This window comes from Nestor notabilis, unplaced genomic scaffold (genome assembly GCF_000696875.1).
Source record: "Nestor notabilis isolate BGI_N333 unplaced genomic scaffold, ASM69687v1 scaffold15818, whole genome shotgun sequence".
Taxonomy (NCBI): domain Eukaryota; kingdom Metazoa; phylum Chordata; class Aves; order Psittaciformes; family Psittacidae; genus Nestor; species Nestor notabilis.
Window position 1 is genome coordinate 43,284 of NW_009938888.1, and position 18,230 is coordinate 61,513.

Genomic DNA, 18,230 nt, shown 5'->3' on the forward strand with positions numbered 1-18,230 from the left:
CCTTGGCCATCAACACAGCAGCTACAACCCACTGAGTCAGAAATAAAAGGTCAGCAGTAAGCCTCAAGCATCAGTTCCTTTAAAACATTTGTAAGCTGATGAGCATAATTTGGACAGGCTTATATAAACTTAGCATAAGGAAAAGTCTTCCACCAAAATCCACATTCCATTCCTCTTCCCATAAAAGACTATTGATCTCAGACTTACTCAAGACTATTCCTCCTGGACTACTAACTGCATACATCTCTTCAGACACTATGTTGCCTCCTGGCCTTGACTTACCTATTAACTTATAAAGGTATCTGATGCACACTCTTACTTAGGGAGAAGAAGATGCAGTTATAGAACTCAAGGGAAAAATTTTAAGAGGCTCACCTTTGTGTCCAAGCGAATAAAAAGCATTTTGTTTTTATCTTAAGTTTGCCTAAACTAAGGATTTTTCAAGATACTTAGAGAGAATGATGTTTCATTTCTATGAACAGAACACCTAAAATCTGGGTACCCATGCCATTCTCTAAGCTCTCCTTATATTGACCTGCTCTGCCAGGACATGCACAGGAAGCAGAATGCACACCTGCTGAGCTGTGCTTGGCAGTGCAGAAGCTGTTAACAGAGAGGTCCACATAGAAGCAGCATCTTTGCAAAAACAGCATAGCCAGAAAAAGAAGATACAGAGCCCTTTCCCAGTCCTGACAGCGATTCTGACACTCCAGTCTCCAACAGTTAAAAATCAAGTATCTACGAGCATATGAAGTGTTGGGTTTGCTTTCTATAGGCAGAAGCCCACTGGCAGTAATCCACACATCTGACTACACACCTTACCAGGGTGCTTAGCTCTTATCATGATATATAAAATCATCTCTGCCAGCTCAGGGACAGGCTAAGTCATAACTCACAAAAACAAAACCTTGAGATGCCTTTTTGTTTCTCCAAACATTTGCAACACCAGCAGACAAAGCCAAGTGCCTCCCCAGTGGTATCATTAACTGAAAGGCGTCGATTTTCCTTTTTTTCTTATAGCAAGACTGATCTGTAAGTTTAGAGCTACTGTTCCCCCAAGAGACCAGCATCTCTGGGTGCACAGGATCATCTCTCCTAAAGCCCCAGGGGAAAGGATACATACCCTGCCAGAAACACTAACTGTGGCTGAGCACTTTGCACCTTCTGTTGAAGCCTCAGCACCCACTCTCTAAAAGCTCAGGCTTCAAATTGATAAGAGACAGTATCTGCTTTGAAAGCCTTGGCTCAACACAAATACAATTAGCTACCTCCCTAGCCCAAAATATCTGTGTTCTTAGTTAAACCACAAATTCAGAGATAGCCAAGAAGATGGAAACAAAAGGAGAAGCCAGAACAACTCTTCAGGGAGAGTTTAAAAATACACAGAGTTCTGAGTAGCTGCTAACATACTTGCTCTCCATTTGATTGGTAGAAGTACTGACAGCATCTCTCAGGATACCATTTTCCTGCTTCAGGTGGCTTATTTCCGCCTCCATCTGCTCACGGAGTTGCTGGAACTGATAAGGAAAGAAAGATCAATTACAGAAAAAATTAAAGGAGCAATAAAAAACTCAACTTCTAACAGTAGGTAAGATATTATCACAATAGTTTAAGCAAATAAAACTAAGTGGACTTTTTTTGAGACAGGGGCAGCTTTACAACCTTCCTCACATACCCACTCCTAAACTAAACCGTGCAACTCAGACCCTCTTGCTCAAATAAAAGCACTCATTTCCTTTTACATCAGTATATCAAGTTATTTAACAAGGCAACCTTTTTTGTTTAAAAGGCTACGGAAGCGTTAGTTCAGGTATCAATTTCTCCATAACTGGCTATCAATATACTACTTTTCCAAAGGGAAATAAAATAGATGTATTGTGCATTAACATTGGAAGTTTACAGAGTCCTCAAACAAAGCAGGAAAAGTATAAAATAGCTTTTATTATAGTATGCAAACTGCATAAGGCTAGTCCTCATCTAATATCCTGAAGTCAAGATTATGAAACAGATCCTTTTTTAGGCAATAACATGTATTGACTGCATTTTCAACATGGTTCCAAACTGAGGCAGAAAGAAACCCTGATAATCCAAGGCTGCTTCAGAATCATGAAATACCAGGTTGGAAGGGACCTCAAGGATCATCTGGTCCAGCCTTTCTAGGCAAAGCATGACCTAGACTAGATGTCTCTGCACCCTGTCCGGCTGAATCTTAAATGAATACAATGTTTGGGAGTCCACCACTTCCCCAGGGAGATTATTCCAAAGGTTGATTTTTCCAATTGTGAAAAAGTTTCCTCTTGCATCCAGTCAGAATCTACCCATCATCCCTCATCTTTTCCACAGGACTCCTTGTCAAAAGGATATTGGGGAGCGACTCTTTGTTAGGGACTGTAGTGGCAGGATAAGGGGTAATGGGTTTAAACTTAAACAGGAGCTTAGACTGGATATAAGGAAGAAGTTTTTTACTGTGAGGGTGGTGAGGCACTGGAATGGGTTGCCCAAGGAAGTTGTGAATGGGCAACATGGTTTAGTGCGAGGTGTCCGGGCCCACGGCAGGGGAGTTGGAACTAGATGATCTTAAGGTCTTTTCCAACCCGAACTATTCTATGATTCTATGAAAAGGGAGTCTCTGTCTTCCTTTAAATACTGGAACATGGTGATCAGGTCTCCCTGAGCCTTCTTTTCTCTATGCTGAACAAGCCCAGCTCTCTCAGCCTTTTCTCATACACAACAGGGCAAACAAAAAAGACAGGATGCAAAAGAAAAAAATGGACTCTGCATGTGCAGATTACAGCACAGCTGATGTTACAACCCAACAGTCTCCTTTGAAAATCCTCAAGCACATACAGCTATAAAACTTTCTTCCTCTACCAGTGCCAGTTTGCAGGTATGGCAGACACCATTTCCAAGACCCAGTTTCATTAAATGACCGACTCACAATAAGGATTTTGTATATAAAAAAACCCCAACAACATTTGTGTACCAACTGCAGCACAAGACAGCAGTCCCTTGCAGGGCAGCCACCTCCAGCTCAGCACTACCGCATGTAACAAGCCAGTCCTTTGATGTTTATTGGGGGTTCTCCACACACACGTTTTCTTTTAATGCCAACAGATACATAAGAACCCAACAGAAGCACAGGCACAAACCCCATCTGACTAGAAGCTTTGACAGTTAAGTTTCAGCTTCTGTGAAATGCTACAGCACAACAGCAGGGGGAGCAGAACCAGAGCACTGGTTTCTCTGCACATCACTGGTTCTGTGCATACTTCCTCCAGGTTTGCTGGTGACAACAGGATTTGCAAAAGCCATGAAGCCATGCCCACACTTCCTTCATCCTCCCCAGCCAGCAGTAAGGCCCTACTGCTACACAGTTGTCTATGTAAGTCCAAAATAAGTCATCTCTGCTCCAGGTAGTGGTTGTCTCTCCTGGGGTAATGGTTGGATGTGATCTTGAAGGTCTTTTGTAGCCTAGTTGATTCTATGAGAACACAGTTCTGCTCCAAAACTGCAGAGATGCTACTCTCTTAAAGTGCTGAGACAGAAGATACAGTATTAAAACAGAGAAGTTCACACACTGGGCTTGATGCTTATGACATTCACATAGGAGTAGAAAACACTAGAATGTGAAATCTAAGCACCAGTCAAGTTGGTATAAGAGAGGCCATTTTTAATTTGCAAACTTTTAACTGAAAAGTTTTTAACCTGATGCAACAAACTCTTTTGAGGTCATTCATTACAATGCAACTTCAGGAGAGAGTAACAAGGGCCTTAAGTACAGGTGTCTGCCATTCAAGTATTTTCTGCAAAGCACTCTCCCGGGCAATGGTATTTCCTGTATATTATGTTATGATGTCACTCTTTACTATAGTTTTTAAAATTAAATTTATCAGCCAGTAAATGATCATCAGCATTAGTGGCTCTCTCGAGTATTTCAATTAGATGTTACACTTTAATTGAGTAACATTTCAGCAGAATACCACAAAGGAAAAGTAACTAGATCAGAGACCAATTGCCTAGCTAGCACTGGTCTTTTACAGACTACAGAAGTCACCCATGAGAACACCTTGACTTTCTTTTAAGTAAGAAAACTGCCACAAAGTTTCCCATCCTCACACAGATGTGTGATACCACCAGCATACTGCATTCAAGGTTCAGGGTAAGTAGCAATCTCTGTGGGAGCAAACAACAAAAGCTGAGCCCTGGCTAAAGCTACGATTCTTCAGCACTGATCTGCATATGCATGAACATAATGTTTAACAGTTTGGTAAAGCACTTACCTTTATCTTCATCTGCTGAGATTCTTGGTAGCTAACGTGTATTTTACTCTGAAAAGTGCCATGCTCCTTTTCTAGCGTGTTGATGCGCTCTCGCATTTTCGCTGTAAGCAAACCATTCCTCTCCTTTTCTGCAACCAGCTCCTTGGGGGGAAGGAAAAAGGCCAAGTCATCTACTGCTCCTTTCTAGAGTCTAACAGCGAGTGCTCGAAGGTAAGTAAAAACATAGCAAGTGAGCACCAAACCAAAGTCAGCATCAATCTTCTGCACTTGGAGAAGTTACAGCATTAGATCTGACCAAGCTTCCAGCACCTTTATGAGAATTTGGATCAGCATAATTTCACATTTATTAGTAAGGTCTGCCAATTTAAACACTGATCTTCCATTGTCTCAGAAGACCTGAAGTCTTACGTCTATTGAGTTTGGCCAGATTATAGTCCTAACAATTAAAACCACTGATATCACACACAGCAGAGCTTAGATTTTCATCCCAAGCTTAGCAAAATGGAAGAACATGGGTGAAGAACTGTGGCAAAACAACAGAGCACTTCAGATCAAATAATTGCTTTGTGGCTGGTTGCAAAGCCAACAGTTTTGCCAGAGGAGATGGGCTATTAGCACCCAGCAACAGCCAGAGAAGCCCCAAATCCCACCAGCATGATGCCATATTGTAGCTTTCAAATTAAAATACATATTGCTAATTTAAATTAATCATTTATTAGCCAGTAATTCAACCCAGACATCTTGGAAATCCACAGAGCTGCTCCTCTGCAATATAAATGCACTTGCTGTAGTAAGCAAAAGCATCAAGTGCAGCTTTCAGCCAGCTCCCAACACAGAATGAGGTACTTGTACCACCTAAGCTTCAGGTGTCCTCCAGCTATGCAGCACAACACGCAGCTCCTTACAGTGCTCAGGAGCCTTGACAGGTAATATAAGTTCTCTAAATTATTAGCCTGAATACCCTCCATCTCTTCAGATTAATTACAGCTTTTTCCACATTTTCATTTAAACAAAGGCTATTCTCTCTTTTAGATCCAACTTACTTCAGGAGGCTGTCTTACATCCTCCCCCACCTCCTCCATCCATCCATGTGTCATCCCAGACACCCACTGCACCCCCCATGTCCATCCCCCAAATTAAGTGTCCCAAGTTCACAAACCCATGTTCACAGAGGCACTTAGGAACTTGAGTTGCATCAAAAGCTTTAAGTCACTTCTGCAAATACAGTGTAAAAAGCTTGACACAAAGTTTTCTCCATGTTATTTCTGCATGTTCGCAAATGCTACAAAACAAAGGACACCAGGACATTCCTTCTACCTCTCTGCCAGTTCCACCATCCACCTGCAGTTCTCACTAATCCAGCTACCCTGTCAAAACAGTGCCAGAGATCCTGGCAAGATTAACTTTCACCTAGCGTGTGTTTTCCCAGTACCTCCGATGTCAGGCACCTCTTGCTTTCATTTATCCTCTCCAGCTATCATCTTTATCAATACCCCCTATAGGAACATATCTGCACCCTTAAAGTCCCTCTGTAGCTTCTGGCAGCAATTTCAGAGAAATGTTAATTATAAGACAAAAGCTTTTAGTCAGTCAAGCTGACCTTTTTCCCTTGTTTATCCCAATCTTTTAGCACCACAACAACTTTGCTTTTACCCGCTTTCTCCCAGCTTCTCCATTCCCTCTCCAAGTCCAGCTGGCAAAACCCCCCGATGACCTTCTTCACAGCTCCCACCTTGCCTTCACAAGCACCGCTTTGCAGATAGTTCCCCCCTCCCCCAAACACATCAGGTTCCCACACACTCAGGCTACTTCATACATTTCCTCTGCTTCTTCAGTACAGATCCCCCCTTTCATTCCACAATCTTGAACCAGAGTTTCTTTCATCCCCTTCTCTCCCCACCCTCAAACACATCAGAAATCCTTTCACCCTACAGTTACAGACTATCTCAAACCTCTTGATCCCACTTGCAAATGTATACCTACCTGTGCCCTGCCAGGAGCTCAAACAATACCTACTCCCTTCTTGCTTCTCATCTGTCAAGGCTCCCAGCTGCCATGTCCTCTGGCCACTCTGCTCTCATCTTTAGCCACCCAACTTTCTGTGCCCAACTTTTTGTCCCACAATGTGACCTTCCGGAGCCTAATGCCCGTGTGCTTCCAAACTAGCCAAAACATGAGAATCCTCCTCCCAAAAGCCTCCAATTCACTCCATATCTGAACCTAATTATTTGTTCTACCATAACTGCTTTCCTCTGAAGCCCTCCTTAAAAACATGTTTCATAAACTAGTCTTGACAGTGACATCTGCATCCCTGTAAGTCAAAAGCAATCAGAGCTGCAACTCAAGGAGCTACACAGGCAGTCTACACCTTTTGAAGCTTCCTTCTTGAAGAAAACTGATGACTGTTGTACCTAGAAGCACACAAGCATGTGAATGGCAGAATATGTACTGGATTAAGATTGTAATGCAAAAGAGGTGTTTAATATTTGCATCTGCAAAACTGCCTTACACTCATAAAGTGTTTTAAAGTAACCTTTTGAAAGGAAAAATAGTCTTAGCTTAAAAGTCTCAGTAAATTAACTCTCTGGAAAATAACTCTGCATAAATGCGTTAATAGCATCACAAATCCAACCCTAGTGTCCTGGCAATCTTCTCCAATATAAAAAAAGATTTCACTTTTCAGTTTATAAAAAGGTCAGTAAACCAGCATTTGCTGGCTGCTAGTCCTACAAACCCCTGCTCCTCTCCCACAGCCCTCTGTATGCATGCACCTCTGTATTTACCTGGGTGAGTTGCTTGCACTGCTCCTTTGCAACTGCTGCCTCCTCCTTCATCGCAGTGAGCATTTTCTCTTTGTCCTGTAGCTGGTGTACAGCTGCAGCAGACTCAGCCTTGCTAGCCTGCATCAAGAGTACATAAAAATGATCACACATGCCAGAAGTACTTGCACAGCACATCAGCAGGCAGCAGAGCAAACTTGAGGAAGAAACACTCCCCCCTGCCCCAAATCATCCATCTGAATGGTGTACATGGCACCACCAGTATCCAGTTCTGCTGCTGATCCATCCTGCAGCATCAAGCTCATTAGACAAGGAAAGACATTTTCAAACACACTGAAACCAATAAAGAGAATAAATGTGCTCTTAAGGTGCTTCCATGTTGGAAGAGAGCTACTGTGATGGCACTGAGGAAAACAAAGAACAGCCATCAAGAGAAATATGGGAAAAAGATGCAGAGATGCTGAATCATTCAGTAATTGAGATTGGAAGGGAATTCCAAGAAGACCTGGTCTGACCCGTGCTCAAAGCAGGTATAATCCAACAAACTTAACCTCTTGAAATATCTCACTACAAAGAGAAAAAGGGAACACTGATCTGGCCTCTCACTCCACTTCACTGGAGGGCCTCCATCTGACATAATTATGTTTCTGCTGGCACACTGACACACAAAATTTGAGAGATACTACAAGGAACAGAACTAGAGGAATGATGCCCATGGTCCTATTACTTGTATACAGGTTCTAAAAATTAAATAACTCTACTAAGGGTCAAGCCTCCCAAATGTTTGTGCCGACTTTACTTAATGTACTCTGATAACTAAAGTAACAAAGACTTCTCAAGTCCTATAAATGCACCGTTTAGCAGTTCTTCTTTAATGGTCTTGTGTATGCATGCAGTACAAAACACACTGTCCATGTCATGCATGAGCTACAGATAGGAAAATATTCACATTTCTATCTACAGAAGCCTGTATTTTCTTGGTTGTATACAAACCCAGGAACCCATTTTGATCCCAAAAGTTTAGCTCTAACACCAAACCTTCCTTTAAAAGAAAAAAATACAGAAAATAAGCTGGCTGCTTTACAAATAAAATAGGCAATACCCGTTGCAAGTGTACCACTATTGGGTTTCCAATCAAGCACTGAAACTAGGGCCTAAGAAGAATATGACATCTCTGCCCTTGGAGGACCCAACTGGACAAATCCCTGAGCAACTTGCTCTGAATGCAACACTCAAACTGTTTTGAGTAGGCAGTTGGACTGCATGATATCCTCAAGCCCCTTCCAACCTAAACTGCATGATATGCTAGTATATTGCATTAACTGAATTGACACATATCCAGTTCTGCATTTCTGTTCTAGTACCCTTTCTGCAGAAAAACACAGATTTGCAAGACTTCAAGTGTGACAAACAGGATGTTACAAACTCAAAGTGACAACCATAACAAGTCATGGGAGGAGCAGATCTGTATATCTGTAAGATATTAGAGGTCACCATTCTCTTCTGTCTTAATAGAAAAATTAAGAAAGAATTGCTGAGCACTGGCACAGCTTGCCCAGGGGGTTATGCAGTCTCAGTCCCTGAAGGTTTCAAGCCAAACTGGATAAAGCCCTGGGCAGCCTTTGCTGACCTCAGAGCTGGCCCTGCTTTGAGTAGGAGGTTGGACTACAAACCCCCTGAGGTCCCTTCCAAATCTGAATTGCCCTACAATCCTATGAAAAAAAACCAAACCATCCAAAGTAGTCAGCAGATTAGAATGTATAGACTTTTAAGATGAAGAGACTTGCAGAACACAGAATTAGCTGATCAACTGCACAAAGCAGGTTTTCCTTAATTTCTACTATAGTTTATCCTATTTACACATTTGTGAAAGATCACTCCTGAAAGTCACCAGATGGCCTTTCCCCATGCCAAAGTACACACGTCAGCAGTTCTATACCTATATGTGTATGTGTATATGTGTATATATATACACACACACACACATACACACACACACACTCACCTTAATTCTCCATGGTTATGTCTGCTCTTTAGGAGTGGTCAAAAGCCAGCAGCCTGTCTAGCCAGCCCATGGCATGGGATGGCAGATGGCAGCACACACACATCTGACAACTGCCTTTTGCATGCAAAGCATGCACAGACTAGCTGAGAAAAGCCTTATAAAGACAGGACGCAGAAATCACAACAGAACATTGACATAGCTAATTCTTCCAACTTCTGCTTATGTAATAGTCTTCTTCCCATCCCTGTCCCCATCCCCATCCCTCTCCCTCCCGCCCTCAGTCATTCACCTTTTGCAAGACATCATGAATTGCACTGGATTTTTCCTTCAACATCTCCACTATGCAACGGGCCTCATCTTCATTGCAGATCATGTTCTTCATGGCCATTACAAAGTCCTTAAATTTTACTTCAGCATTCTCTGCAGAGAGGGAGGATATATTTACTTTGGACTCCATACAGAACTATTTATTTTGCCTCAAAACAGCATGTGATGGGGTATCATTATGTATTATATTTATTTTCAGTCTGAAATGCCAAGAAGCAAGAGGTCATGAACATTCAGCAAAAACAACATCTCTCCAATTTAAATCCGATAGCAATCTGCCAGCTGATAGTTTTGGGAAAAAAAATTCCACCACTTTGTTTGTACAGTTGGTAACATTTATAGTGTTGCTAGCAAGAAGACAAAGCATAACACAGATTTTGAAGAAAATATACCATAAACGTTGAAAACTTGAAGAGTCCTTTCTAGTGTATTATGACAGTTATTCAAACTGAGCTCCCAATATAAAGGACAGCCTGGCTCCACAATCAATATGAACATGACAAGTTAATGAATTTAAAAACTGGCACATTTCTGATTACAGTAAATGGAAACCAGAAAAATATTCCCTCAGTGTAAGTTTGGAAATGAACTACTGCAGAAGGAGTTCAGCAGAAGGAAGATAAATCAGTAATATCCCCTCTTAATGGCTAAATGTTTAAGAAGACACAATGTCCTGGGTTCAGCTGTAACAGTATTTTTCTCCTCCCTCATAGCTGGTGCAGTGCTGTGCTTCAGCTTTAGTCTGAGAACAATGCTGATAGCCACAACTAACACATTGGTGTGTCAAGGAACAGTTACTCTGATCAAGGACTTTCCAGTCTCTCATGCTCTGCCAGTGAGGAGGGGCAAAGGAAGCCAGGATGGAGCAGAGACAGGACACCTGACCCAAACTAGCCAAAGGGGTATTCCATACTACAGCACACCATGCCCAGTATATAAACTGGGGGGAGTCACTCGGAAGGGCAGATCGCTGCTCTGGTCGGGCTGGGTATCAGTCAGTGGGTGGTGATCAATTGTACTGTGCATCACTTGTGTTTATTGTTCTTTTCCTTTCCCCTTTTAGTTTCATATTCTCTCCCCTTTTTATTTCCCTTATTATTAGTAGTAGTAGTATTATACTGTACTTTAGTTATTAAACTGTTCTCATCTCATCCCATAGGGTTTACATTCTTTTGATTCTCCTCCCCATCCCACCCAGAGGTGGGGAAAGGAGCAGTGATAGAACAGCTGAGTTACTGGCTGGGCTTAAACCACGACGCACATAGAAACACAATTCAACTGAACTATGTCCTAACAGGAACAAAACCAACGTTGTTCTTATAAAAAACAGGCTGCATGTACATAGGTCATTAGGTGGCCCCCTAACTTCACTAAACAGAAGCACATCCAGTATCTCTCAAGTATCACCAGTGCTCAGCAACATGCGAAAGGATGCGAGACATGCCACTAGAAATGAAGCTACACATCAAACCCAAACCTCTCCAGAGCTTGAAACATAAGTGAAGAACAAAAAAGTGGTAGTGATTCTAAGCCCTCAAGAGAAATTATCAAGAATAAAAACAAATCACTGAATAACAGAAGCGGGGTGGGGAAGAAGAGAGGTAAACACTGAAAAATTCTAGCCCACACTCTCTTAGTCCTAAACCTAACTTAGTCTTTGCCACTTATCACATCATTGCTGCACTGACATCATTTATTCCTGTTACCAGGAATCCTGGTACCATATATTGGCACCATACCAAAATCCTGAGATCACAGTCCGGTTAGCCAGGAGTCTATAGTAGCTTGGCCTGGACCAGCCTTCAGGGAGCACTAGGCTCAGGCAGGAAGACCTTGCGCTTGCATCCAAGAAGCTTACAATTAGAACAGGGAGAGATTTCTATATTGGGAGGGCAAATCCCATCTGACACAGAAGAATTAGGAGCATAGAGAAGGTTACAGCTTGCAAAGAAAATGAGAAGGGACGGGTGCACATGAGAAGCTTTGATGCTGTAGGGCAAAATATGCACCCATTGAGCTAGAAGCACAAGAGGAGCCTCAGGCAAGTGGGAATCTAATCTAGATACCAAAGCGAGTTGCTGGGAAGCTTTCCAGTGAGCACTTTAGAAGACAAGTCTAAAAAGAGATGTTGCAAAGACTGCACTGAGTGACGAGGCAGACGGTGTTGGAGAGCAAGCCTTCTGCACAAACTCGAGCCCCTGGGAATCACTGCTTAGTCACTTGGCTCCTCCTCACCAGCTGCCAACAAATCTGAGGGTCTCGCCTCATGGCTCAGTAAGTCTGGTACACTTTGAGCAGCTCAGCAGCCTATTTAAAGTTTCAGGGTGGGACACAATGCTCATGAATCACTCCAGGCCTCTGTGGGAGAGTATGAAGGAAGCTCGCCTGTCCCAACCAGTTTCAAACTGCATTGAAAGGAAAAGTCGAAGTCTTCCTCAAAACTGTCAGACTATTTCCACTGGCAATTTATTCCAGGTAACTCTGTGTTGCACCCAGAGATACACACTGCCTGGTCAGCCCCAAATAGCTGCATGAACAGCCCCAAAGCGTACGTCCTGCACTCCTAGTCTCAGGCAGACTCCAACAGCCTGCATTGAAAGCTCTTGGTTTAGAGTCCAACCCTTAGCAATGCCTGAACCATCTACTGTAAAACTAGCTCGCATGCATCTGTGTGGTCTGCCATCACCCGTTTGCTCACTGTGAGGACACAAAAGCCTCCAGTCAGCATTAAAAGGATTCAGATGGCACAAAGCCCTTTCAAGAGTGCCAAAGGGGGAGAAACGAGCACAGACAAGAACAAATAGTGTCCTGCAGCCACAAATGTTTTCCTCAAACCACTTCTTCCTAGTACGTAAGAGGTTCCCCTTTCCCACATCCACAGCATGTTTTCCCTGTTCAGGTTCACAAGCAGGCTATGCCAGAGAGACTGTACTATCAGTTTCTTACCTTTATCCGTTTCATTCTTCAGTTTCTTGCCACTGCTCTTCTGGATCCCCTCATTCACATTTTGTTTTGCTACTTCAACCCCTTCTCGCTTTTCCAAAGGGCCAGCATCAGAATTATCCATCAAAGGAATATAAGTAGTTGCTTGAATAAGAGGTTCATCCACCAGAACTATAATCAAACATCCACAGGATGGGTTAAAGCTTTGTAATAATTAACATCAACGTTTTTAGAAAAGATGCACAACATATTAGAGAGAGTTGGACGAAAGCATTGGATTATTAACCTCAACAGTTATGCTTTTTATTTCTATTATCCTTCACAGCTTAACTCATTAAGCTCTTCAGGTAAGTTCATTAAATAAAGGTCTCTAATGCAAAGCAATTTAATAGCTTCAATTAAATTCCTATTTCTAAAGCTGCCTTTTAGCATTTTAACAAGTAGCAGAGAAGACCCTTTACAGTTTGACTTTCATTTCACTTTAATGAGAAAGTTGCACCAGAGCATCAAGACTCGTTTACTTGCGGCCATGTATGAAATCAATCCACACCCCCAAAGCGTGAGTAAAGTCAAGTATTTTGTCCCTATTCTGTTACAAGCTGGTACCCTACTGCCAGCATTTTCACTCAGATTACATCACCTGTGAACTAAACCATTCCAGCAGAACATGCGGTAGGGAGAGCAATCAAGCTTTTCACATGCAGACTCAACTACACTTAACGAAGGTATCACCTATCAGGGCAGACTTTAAGTATCATTAATATTCAGAGAGGTACCCAGAGGTAGTGATGGACCTCTGGTCTCCATTCACACAGCACTGTATAAATGTACTGAGGATCAGCCTCTTTCCAAAGAACTTTTCAGCCTGCACCACTGAGACAAAAGCAGGGGAGGGTAGAGGAAAACCAGGGACAACAGACAAGGCCAGCAGAGCTGGATTTGCTGTTTGCCCAGCTCCTGAGCTGCTGGTCACACTGCCTGAAGTATGCACGATGTTATACATAGAGCCATACCACAGCAGGAAAGCTCAGACCCAGCCAGCCCAGACTGAAAGGCTGATGGACAACAAATGCCACACTGCAGACCAGAGAGAGAATGAACTGTGCGGGATGCAAGGTTTCAGGCATCACTGCAAGACAAATACGCGCTTCTGGCTGCCAGAGCACCAGTGACAAAACACTTTCATGTTCTGGCGGCTGCTGCTAAGGAGCAGAAGAGGCCAGATGGACTTTTTGTGTCATCTGCTAAAGCTTTCCCACTTAAGCAGCCAGTAAACACCTGCAGACACAGTGCAAGCTCAGAAGTGAGATCTCTAGTGGAAACATCCACCACCTAACCCATTTACCATCCTCACCTTTTCCCTTCCTCTCCTTATTAACTTCCCCTCCTTTCAACATCTATTTATAATATCAATGAGACATTTCACAGTGCCAGTAACATCTGAGATTCCCATAGTACTGTCTTGGCTACCCTGAATTCCTACCACAGCTAATTTCTGCTCTGTCATTTTGGAGAGGCAGCTTTAAAAGAAAACAGCTAGCAGTCAAATAATACATGAGCTGTTCCCATGTAGCATTGACAGCTTAGCTTTAATGGTGGCCGAACTGGTACTGACACTTACTTGCCACACACAGACAAGTTTGTGCATTAGATGCCCCACAAAGAGCAATGGATGCATCAGGAAAAGCACAAGAACACCCATAAAGGACAATCACATCATAGGGTCCCCATCAGTAAGTTTCTTCCAGGAGTAATTTGAAAGCCTTTCAGTTGTTACAACATACAGGAACCCTACACTACTGGGAACCTCACCCTAGTCTGACCAGGGCCCACTACTGATTTGGACCAATGACTTGACCTAAGTATAAGGGATACTGGCCAACACTGTCTACCCCAGGAGCAGTCCACCAGCTGCCAACTTCCTTGTTTGCTGTCCCAGCAAAGAAGAGTTTTGAGAAGCTAACAAGGTGGCCTCACAGAACTTAATGGTCACGTTCTTCCCAAAAGCCACAGGGACAACAGCGCTAATTGTAAAACAAACAAACACAAAGGCACCCTGAGCCAAGAGGAGACAAGAAACAGTATCTTGGCAAAGAATGAGGGAGGACAAACAGTAAAGGCCTTGACAGCAAAGATGAACAGTTTATGCTGGAGAATCAGCTAACAAAAGGACAGTGAGAGAGGAACGTGGTCAAAGCGACTGGCTAAAAAAAAAATACTGCAATATTGTTTGAGGCAGATGACTGCAGCAGTTCCAGACATGCCTTAATTAGAGCAACTTAGAGCCTGCTCAGCTTATACTGTAAGTCATGACATTACTCCTCAATTCAAGCACAGATGTTTGGATCCAAAAGAGCTCAGAAAGGTTCACGGCATAATCCCATGTTCAGTGGTACCAGATGTTTATAAAATTGAATAGGACCTCAGGCTGAGCAAACTCTCCTACCTGGAATTCCTGCTTTTTCAAACTAAACGCGTTATTCTATGAGTTTCTTTTCCAAAGCAAGAGGAATGGATGGTAAAAACGTTTGTCAGGTTTATGTGAACCAAGCCTGTATTCTCACCATTATCAACTTTCTGCTTCTTTGCAGAGACTTTCTTTCTTCCCGATACATTTTCCTGCTTTATCTCCTGATGGAGCAGCACTGGGTCTTGTTTTTTGGCAGGAGATACAACAGAATCAGTCTTAGTATCTTGATCATCTGTAACAGATAATTAAGACAATATGCTTTTCTGTGTATTTTCATTATTACTTTTAAATCAGCAAGTCTGGAATAGCCAAAGTCCACTCCCAGAAAAAAAAAAAAAAAAAACAAAAAACAACACTCATTTTTAAATCAGAACATGAAGTTATCCATACATATGTACAGACGTGCACTTAAACACATACACTTCCCATACCAGATGAAACCCCAAAGCAATAGAAAACTTCAGCAGAGTCAAGAGCCACAGCACCTAGTGTTTTGACAGACAGGAATCTTATCTGCAAGCAGAACATATGGCAACACAAGAAAGTTTAACAAATCCAATCCAGGTTTTACTGTGACAGAGCAGACAGCACGTGTTACCCATATTAGTTTCTTATTTGCAAGAAGTATTTTTCCTCCCCCCAATGAATCCACTTGGGCACTTTAAACACACACCCCCAATAGCTACTGGGACTGTGAGAAGCAGAAAATAAGTGTTTCACATAAGGGAAGTGTTCTTTTTAAAAAAATTTCTCACTAGAAACAACTCTTATCTTTTTGGACAGCCTGTGCTATATAATAATCTTGTCAGAGCTGACACACACAGTTCAGGGTTATGGCGTTAGCTCCTGTAATCAAGGATAAGAGTTAGTTGTGGCTGCCCTCAGAACAGTGCTTGCAGACCACATTTTAACCATGCCACAGAGATTTTCAGAGAACACCCACAAACGAGATTTGATACTTTTTTGGTGATAGTGGGTGAGTCTTTTTTCTTTTTTTTCTTTTCTTTTGTTTTTTCAAGAAAAATCCACCACATCAAGCAGCAATGTCATTCTTTTACCTCACTCCCCGTAGCAAACCTGTTAACCCCTGCATCTCAAAAGCGTGATGTGCAAATACCTCGGCTTTCATTTATTTCTGAAACTGGGTACTTTTATTCATTTTTAACTCCTAACTCCACACTGAGACATCTCAACTTCTGCTGAGGGTATGGTCAAAACAGTCACAGGCAATTCTGACTTCAGGCTTTGGTCTATTCTAGGTTGGATGTTTCAGTTACAATGGCTGGACCAATTTCTTTCAGCATTAGTTCCATTCAATTAGAGAGATGTAGTAGGTGGGAAGCAGCTGTAAGTGCTTCTTTCCATGAATCAGCCACCAAACACCTCTTTGTACGTTAAGCCTGCACTTAAACAATGATTTATTTTGCAGAGTCTGCTATGAAGTTTCTCTAGATGCGCTTCCTTATCAGAGCAGCCACTCTTAGGACTCCACTTTTCCATAGCTTGACATTAGAATGCATTCAGCAAACATCTAATGACTTCTTTCAGGTAATCAAAATTTTGACAGCAGAGATATGACCTACTCTGTTCCACTCAATACTCTTTAATAGAAGAAAGTAAAGACAGGAGGAGGAAAACCAGAGCATTGCTGCCAGATGAAAAATGGGGGGAAAAAAAAGCATAGCTCTTAAAAAGGAAAAGGTTAGAAGTGAGCTTTGCCCTGTAGAGATCAGGCAGAACAGTTGTGAGAGACACTCTGTGGCCTTGCAAAAAGCAGAACACAGTTTTGGCGTTCTGTGCAAGAAGCATATGCAACATCAGATACCCATTCCATTTTTCTGCTTCTTCTGCCCAGGCTTCTTCTTAGATGCTGCTGATTCAGATGGTGGACTGGGCTGTTTTGTAACAGGGACTGGATCTACTTTCTTGCCTGAAGACTTGGATCCTTCTGACTCCTTAGTTACATGATCATCTTGAACAGCCTTATGCTTCTTCTCCTTCTTCTTCCGTTCTCTAATGCCGGTAGATGCTTCGGTCACGCTCAAGGGAGCAGGAGTGACATGCTCTTCATCTGTACTCAGGGCATCAGAGAGCTTAAAGTCCCGAGGCGTACTTTCAGAGTCAGACTCATGGATGTTCCCATTCTGAGCTTCTTTCTTCTTGTTCTTCTTCTTCTCCATTTTCTTTTTATCAGTCTTGGTAGGTGGAAACTTTAGGTCCCTTTTCTGTTTTGCAAGGACTTCATCATATAAAGTTTCTTTCATGAAAAGCCAGAAGAAGAGGAAGATGACTGTAATAACCACAGAAGGAATGAGAATGATAAAGTACGTAGACTCGTAGAACTCCATTGTGCTTTTGCTCTGCTATATTAAAAAATCCTAAGGGGAAAAAAAGAAAAAAAATAAATTAGGTTTTGAACAGGTTACAACTTCTGGAATCATTCACCATTTCCCTCAAAATTGATAGCCTGGATACAAAGGAATTGCAGTTTGCAAGACTGCAGATCTTGGAAGACAATAGTTCTCCTCCTTCCTTACTTTTATTCACCTTCCTCATTCTTCCTTCTGAAGTGAATTTCAGGAAGTTAAAGCTTTTGATTTCAGAAATGAGACAGCACTTTCCAAGGCTCTGAAATAAGGGCCAGTACAGACAAGGAAACACCTTTTTTTTCTTGCCATCAATCAAACATAATTCATTAAGGCTTTTATCTTGGCAAGTGGGAGTTAAATTTCAGCTTCCTTTTGTTCCCAGATTTATGACAGCTTCAAAAAAGTGGAATAAGAGGGAAAAGCGAAAGAGGCCTAAATTTTAGTCAACCAAAGAAAAATCAGGTGTTTTCAAACCTGCTTTTTGAAGTCTAAACACCACGTTTAAACTCATGAAATTTCCACCCATTTATAGGAAAACAGGAAGATCTGTAACTTATTTTGCAGACTTAACAGTGTACGACTTCAGGGTACCAACAGATCAGATGACTCCAGGGTAATTTGCTGAAAACATTACTTATAGCCTAAACTCTTTTTTTTTTTTTAAAGCAAGTACCAAAGAGTTTAAAAAAAAAAAAAATCAGAATGAAGCTAAAACCCTCACTTTGGGGCCAAGACAAGCCAGATTTTCCTACTTCACAACTGATCACTACAAACAGACCTGGACTTTTACAGGAAGAATCCAAACCCTCTCCAAACTGTTTGTTTCAAAAGAAGGGCAGGAAGAGAGCACCAACCATTAAAAAAAAAAAAAAAAAAGAAAAAAGAAAAGCCACAATCAAAACTCTAATTGAGAGCAGCCCCGAGGAAGACTTGGTATTGGTTGATGAGAAGCTCAACAGGACCCAGCAGTGTGCACTCACAGCCCAGAAACCAACCGCGTCCCAGGCTGCATCACAAGCAGCATGGCTAGCAGGTTGAGGGAAGTTATCCTCCCTC

At 42.2% G+C, this 18,230-nt stretch overlaps 1 protein-coding gene across 1 annotated transcript in view; it reads right to left on the reverse strand.

Moving 5' to 3' along the window:
- Nucleotides 1-17,153, reverse strand: part of KTN1 (kinectin 1 (kinesin receptor)) — a 54,978-nt gene extending 37,825 nt beyond the window's left edge. Inside the window, exons 1-7 of the mRNA XM_010019585.1 lie at nt 16,631-17,153; nt 14,900-15,037; nt 12,339-12,506; nt 9,355-9,485; nt 7,064-7,180; nt 4,281-4,421; nt 1,411-1,517 (exon numbers count right to left, since the gene is read on the reverse strand). Coding sequence (XP_010017887.1) covers nt 1,411-1,517; nt 4,281-4,421; nt 7,064-7,180; nt 9,355-9,485; nt 12,339-12,506; nt 14,900-15,037; nt 16,631-17,153 — 1,325 coding nt within the window. The remainder of the gene's footprint in view (nt 1-1,410; nt 1,518-4,280; nt 4,422-7,063; nt 7,181-9,354; nt 9,486-12,338; nt 12,507-14,899; nt 15,038-16,630) is intronic.
- Nucleotides 17,154-18,230: the final 1,077 nt, after the last annotated feature.